Here is a 6,702-nt window from a genome sequence, read left to right on the forward strand (position 1 = left end):
ATATTAGTTTTGCGTTTTGTAATAAATATTACAACCTTTCTTTTGGTATAAGTATGTTTATATGTATATTTCTTTTGGTATGTTGTATGTACCTAGCATGTTTCGTTTTGTAGATATTTTAAAAAAACTATCGATTTTACGTTTTTGCGGAGTTTTTATTTAAAAAAATTTTTTGCAAAAAAAATAATTATAATCTGGTTTTAGAAACATACACTAAAATATAAAATATGAAAATAAAAACGTAATTAAAGATTAAAATAAATCGTATGCTAGTACAATTCAATTGAATTTAATAACTTTAAATTATTTTACAAAAAATATTTTACCATATTAATGAATGCATAAATTAGTTACTAAATTAAATAAACTACCAAATTTTAAATCAACCGTAGTAATTCTTCTACCGCAGCAACTTTCCTGTACCAAATTAATTGTCAGTTATATTGTATTTACGAGTAAGATCAGTTAATAACTTTTTAATTTACCTACACCTTGAGAACGTATAAAGTATGCTTTGAAACAAATGAACGTTATGGAAGTATATTAAGAAGTAAATAGTATCTATGTACCTACTCGTGTCACAAAAGCTGGTAATAATTTCTAATGGTTTCACCCAAAACAAATGTCATATCCAAAAATGTTTCGGTTAAAAAATTAAAATTTAAAATATAAAAAATTGTTACAAAAATTTCAACTACAAAAGTATTACCAGCTTTTGTGACACCAGTACATACTATTTATATTAATAAATAATTTGGCTGATACATTTAACATTCATTTGTTTCAAAGCATACTACTTTATAATAATTTTTAAATTCTCAAGATGTATGTAAGTAAATTTAAAAGGTAAATTAAAAGTTTAACTAAATACAATTTAACTAACAATTAATTTAGTACAGGAAAGTTGCTGTAGTAGAAAAATTACTACGGTTTATTTAAAATTTGGTTGTTTATTTAATTTAGTAACTAATTTATGCATTCATTAATATGGTAAAATATTTTTTGTAAAATAATTTAAAGTTATTAAATTCGATTGAATTGTACTAGCATACGACTTATTTTAATCTTTAATTGTGTATGTTTCTGTGAAACGTATGTTTCTAAAACCAGATTATAATTATTATTTTTGCAAAAAAATTTTTAAATAAAAAATCCGCAAAAACGTAAAATCTATAGTTTTTTTTAAAATATCTACAAAACGAAACATGCTAGGTACATACAACCATACCACCTTATACCATAAGAAAGGTTGTAATATTTACTACAAAATGCAAAACTAATATACAGGGTGTCCCATTAAAAAAAATGAGAAAATTTTGTATTTGCAAATAGTGATCACACTGTATATTTTATGGCTAAAAGTAAAAAATATTAAATTATTTAAAAATAATACTATATTTTAAAAATTTTGACCTATCACTTAAATTTTTATTTCCTTGGAAACATAATCCACAACCCTATAAATATTACCATTTTTTTCAATAAAAATATAAATATTTCGAAAATTATTAACTTTAGGCCTATAAGACCGTATATAAATTTTTCATATTTTTAAATAATATATTCAAAAATGATTTAATATACAGGGTGTTCCATTTAAAAAAATACAACTTTAGTTCATACCGTCGTTGTTCTGACTCACCCTGTATAATCAAAAATAATTTTAGAATATAGACCTCTTTGATACACATTAGTTTTGTTATAAACATTTTTTTGTATATCTCACAGTTTAGCCGTAATCAAAGAAAATCCGAGGTTTGGCGCACCCTGTATAATATAAATTCGATCTGTAACTTGTATAAATAAATTCGTATAAACGAACCGAGAGTATTATTTTAACAATATAAATGTGTAATATTGTATCTTTGTAGATAAAGGTAAGAGAGTAGATAAGTAAGGCCGGTTCCCGCTCACCGTGGGAAAAAAGTGAGCCAGAATCGGTATGCCGGTTCCCGCTCACCGTGGGAAAAAAGTGAGCCAGAATCGGTATGCCGGTTCCCGCTCACCGTGGGAAAAAGTGAGCCAGAATCGGTATGCCGATTCCCGCTCACCGTGGGAAAAGTGAGCCAGAATCGGTATGCCGATTCCCGCTCACCGTGGGAAAAGTGAGCCAGAATCGGTATGCCGATTCCCGCTCACCGTGGGAAAAAAGTGAGCCAGAATCGGTATGCCGATTCCCGCTCACCGTATGCAATATAATCATTATCATCATCATGACAATGGATCATTCTAGGGGGGTAACAATGGGCCATGCTTAACATATATAAAAATGCAATATAATCATCATCATGACAATGAACCATTCTAGGGGGGGTGACAATGGGCCATTCTGGGATGAAGAGCATGACAATGGACCATTCTGGGGTGAAGTACATGACAATGGGCCATTCTGAACATGTATAAAAATGCGAAATGCTATACGATTATCATATATAGGGCTGAAAATATAATATTTGTACAAATTATGAAAAATCGAATAATTTGAAATATTTACAAAAATATTTTAAGTTGTTTGTTAACATGCCGGGTGTGTATGGTTGATAAGAAAAGAGTGCAGACGTTATTTTTGCAACAACAGGAATCCGTTAAAGATATGACAACCCACATTGCTAAAAGGCCGGATGGAGTCGGATGATAACATGTAACCACAGTTGTTATTTGTGTAAATGTTATCGCATATTTTTAAAACCCACAAGGTCTTGTTTTTGCAAAACATGGAAATCTTATCTCTGAAATGAACAACGTAACCGTGAGAATGTAAACATGTGATCACGTTCGTGTTGCGTGGGGGTAACGAGCTGCGGAATCCTTTAAAAACGGAGCAGCGCACTCCTTTGTCACAATCGACATCTGAAAGTCTTACAGTAAGTCATAAGTTCGCAGTGAAGTGAAAATAGTGAAGCAGGGTAAGCGATTTGTGTTGTTTATTTTTGAAATACGTATTTCTGAATGCAGTGTATACCTGTTTTATTGCTAAATATTTGTTTAAGCATTGTTTTCATATTTTGATTTTACATAGTATAGTGTTCCTCTCTTTTCATATTCAGATTTCATTCAATATTTTATTAAAAAAATGTTTACTTCATGTAACGTCTAACATAATTCACAGCTGTTCTCTCTCATCCTAATCGTTTAATACATCTCCACATTTTCGTATTGTTGCAGATGGATCTAGCCAAAATAAACAAATTCTCGCTTATTGCAGAGAGAAAGCCAGTCCAAAATTTGAGGGACCTACCTGTCGACACTCCATTTATAATTTACTCGGCGAAAATAGTAAAAAGCAAGTTTGGGGAGGTTGTATTGCTTGAACTAGAAGAAAGCATGGTTTTCCTACCTGACAGAGTGACAGCAGCCTATAAACCATTTGTACAAGAATTTTCTACCCAAAAATATTCTCTAGTCTACAAAGGCGCCATCAATATTGGAAAGCAACATCCTGCATCATCTTTTGAAGTTATTGAAAAATAGAAGCAGTACACCATCCGGACAACAGTCTAGCTTTAGAGGTATGTACTCTTCGTTCTTTGTGATAAATATTTTATTCTTTCAATTCTCTTTTGCTAAATATTTTCCAATTCCGTTGTGTAATGTATTTCATGCTATCTTGCAAAATAGTTTATTTTCCCATTCTCTTTTTGTCAATGATCTTTTCTCCATCTCAAACGAATCTTGTCAATTTATTTTCCATTATATTTTTGGCAATTATTATTTTTCATTTAAATTTTGCCATGTATTTTGTTCTCTTTTGCTAATTATTTTTGCGAAATATGTATGCTATTATTTTTATTCTTACAATTATTTTTTTATCAATTTTCTTCTTCTATTCAATTTTTGTCAAGTATTTTATTCTGTGCTGACAATATATGTTGAATGCATTAGACTAAAACAAATGTTATTGTAGGTACATCCGCTGTAAACTAACCTCAGCAAAAACTTCAAGCTAGCAACAATCATCTGGAACAACATCATAGCATCTCTCTGAACCAACTTCAAGCTAGCAACAATCATCTGGAAAACAGCATAGCATCTCTCTGAACCAACCTCAAGCTAGTAACAAAAATTGGTGAGTTTTCATTATTAAACTTTATTCAATATGAGTGGCATAGGAGAATTAAGTTGTGACATTGTACAAAATCTAATTAAAGCGAGAGACATTCTTTTTCAAAATTATACACCGCGAGAAGCAAATATTTGGCTAAAACATATTAAGAGGCATTTAACATTGTTTAATAAAGCTATTCGGTATGGCGACTTGGATGTACCAAAATTGCGTCGATTGCAAACAAACGTTGGACACTTAAAAACAATTAAAGTGGAAATTCAAAATTTTTCTCATCACGTGGGTGCTGGCATGAATAAACGCAACAAAGTTAAATGGGAGGAGGTAACTTCATCATTTGCAAGTCGGGTTAGAACGGGAATAATTATTAATCTGGCTCATAAGGACGTAATGCAATTTTTCGGTGATTGTTTCAAGCTTTTTAAAATTAGAATTACAAATATTTTAAAAAAATTTAATGTAATAAAATGTAATACCGCTTTTTGTGGAAAGTTTATAAGAAAAGCAAATCAGGGGGAAAATAGCGAATTTAAATATTTTAACACAAAAAATGAAATCATAGACGCGGGAACAGACTTGACTTTGTGGTTCCACTCGAACGTAATTGATAAACTTATGGCAAAACTATCAGAGTTTGAGGAAAAGGGATCAGGGTGGGCTTTGGAAAAAATAATATCTTTGGAGGTTAATATTAACAAATATGAAATCGGGAATGGGGCTTCATCCTTCATTAAGCTACCGGATCAAATCAGAAATAAAAACGCGTGTATCAATGTAAAAAACAATGATGAGGCGTGCTTTTTTTGGAGTATAGTTTCAGCGCTGTATCCCTCCAAAGCAAATTCTGATCGGACTAGTTCGTATCCACATTACACAACTGTCTTAAATGTTGATGGTTTGGAAACACCAATGACTATTGGAGGCATTTCGAAATTTGAGAAACAAAATGACATCTCTGTAAACGTATATGGGCTGGAAATGAATGTCGCTAAAGAAAAAACATTTTACGTAACAATACCGTTAAGGTTGTGTAAAATTAAATTAGCTAGACATGTAAATTTGCTGATGATACAAGATAAATATTTTCTAAAATTAAACGATTATGAGGCACCTATTGAGGATGATGAAATTGTAGATATCAAATACCATTATTGCATGATAAAGAATCTGTCTCGGCTTTTATCCAGTCAAACAAGCAATCATAGCCATAAAATATTTGTATGCGATAGATGTCTAAATTATTTTAGCAGTTTTGACAGACTAAATGATCATGCAAAATATTGTGAGAGAATCAACGACTGCAAAGTTTCATTTCCACCATATCAACATGTTAAATTTAAAAATCATGTGTATAAGCAGACAACACCTTTTGTTGTCTATGCAGACTTTGAAGCAATGCTACAAAAAATTAAAAATGGACCGCTTAAAAGTAAAACAATTAAACATCAGGAGCATAAAGCCTTTAGCGCCGGGTATTATGTCAAATGTTCTTATGATGAATCATTATCTTTTTATCGAAGCTACGCAGGTACGGGCTGTCTCGAATGGTATGCCAAGGAAATGGCTGATTTGGCAATGTTTGTGAATGGAAAGATAAAGCATATTGTGCCTATGAATATTAAACCAAACACTAATGGAGCAACTGATTGTCATATTTGCGAAAAACCATTTGTAGAAGAAGATGTGGTTGTTAAAGACCATTGCCACTTTACAGGAGCTTTCCGAGGATTTGCACACCAAGTGTGTAATCTTAACTTTAGAAAACAGTTTGTTGTTCCGATTTTTTTTCATAATCTTAGCGGTTACGACTCACATTTCATGATAAGGCAATTGGCGAAAAAAGGAAGTATCAGCCTACTCCCAATAAACAAGGAAAGATATATTTCCTTTACTCTGAACGATACACAATCCGCAGTTAAGTTGAGATTCGTTGATTCATTGAGATTTTTGAATTCCTCACTGGATAAACTGGCAACCACATTAAATACAGAAGATTTAAGGTACTTGGCTCGAGAATTTCCAAATGCCGCTCCTGAACAAATAGAGCTATTGAGAAGAAAAGGCATATTCCCATATGAATACATTGATTCTATGGATAGGTTAAAGGAAACTCAACTCCCATCTATTGATAAATTTTATAGTTCGCTAACAAATGAAAGCATCTCTAAAGATATGTACCAACATGCGCAAAACGTTTGGCAATCATTTGATATTAAAAATATTTTGGAATATAGCTTGTTATACATGAAGACCGATATAACAAAGAGTCTTTGACATACAAATTTTTCTTAATGAAAGTTGAAAGGTTTATATAGTATTCGCGAAATTGTAAACTCTTCAACAGCATCACTTTATGGGACATCATGCTCTGGTCTGCTTCTAGAATTTGATTGACCTCTCCTTCCCATAAATAATATTCGACTCCAAATTTCTCAATGGTTACTAACTTTACATTCTCCATCACCAATTGTCGTAGTGTGTAGAAATCACCGCACTTTAATTCGATGGGGTCATACTCATCGGCAAAAGTAGGTAGGTCTGCTTGGAAAAAATCAACCAGTCTTTCTTTAAGCCACTCAATTATGGTTGCCCACTCGTTTGTGTGTAAACTGATTTTGTTACAAGTACCATGACGATAC

At 31.8% G+C, this 6,702-nt stretch overlaps 1 protein-coding gene across 3 annotated transcripts; it reads left to right on the forward strand.

Annotated features, from left to right (window-relative positions):
• Positions 1–1,894: 1,894 nt before the first annotated feature.
• LOC126887298 (uncharacterized) lies at positions 1,895–6,424 on the forward strand. 3 transcript variants are annotated; one of them, XM_050654713.1, is made up of 3 exons: positions 1,895–2,906; positions 3,166–3,509; positions 3,905–6,424. In XM_050654713.1, the coding sequence occupies exon 3, from the start codon at positions 4,097–4,099 to the stop codon at positions 6,335–6,337; it is 2,241 nt and encodes a 746-aa protein (XP_050510670.1). In that variant the 5' UTR covers positions 1,895–2,906; positions 3,166–3,509; positions 3,905–4,096; the 3' UTR covers positions 6,338–6,424. The 3 variants fall into 3 exon arrangements, with proteins under 3 accessions (XP_050510670.1, XP_050510672.1, XP_050510671.1); XM_050654715.1 differs by having other exon boundaries at positions 3,206–3,509; XM_050654714.1 differs by lacking the exon at positions 1,895–2,906 and having other exon boundaries at positions 2,937–3,509.
• Positions 6,425–6,702: the final 278 nt, after the last annotated feature.

The sequence above is a fragment of the Diabrotica virgifera genome, chromosome 6 (genome assembly GCF_917563875.1).
Source record: "Diabrotica virgifera virgifera chromosome 6, PGI_DIABVI_V3a".
Taxonomy (NCBI): Eukaryota; Metazoa; Arthropoda; class Insecta; order Coleoptera; family Chrysomelidae; genus Diabrotica; species Diabrotica virgifera.

What these genes read in the sequence shown, in the direction of transcription:
- LOC126887298 (XM_050654713.1), top strand. Translation starts at nt 4,097, where the DNA reads ATGAGTGGCATAGGAGAATTAAGTTGTGACATTGTACAAAATCTAATT.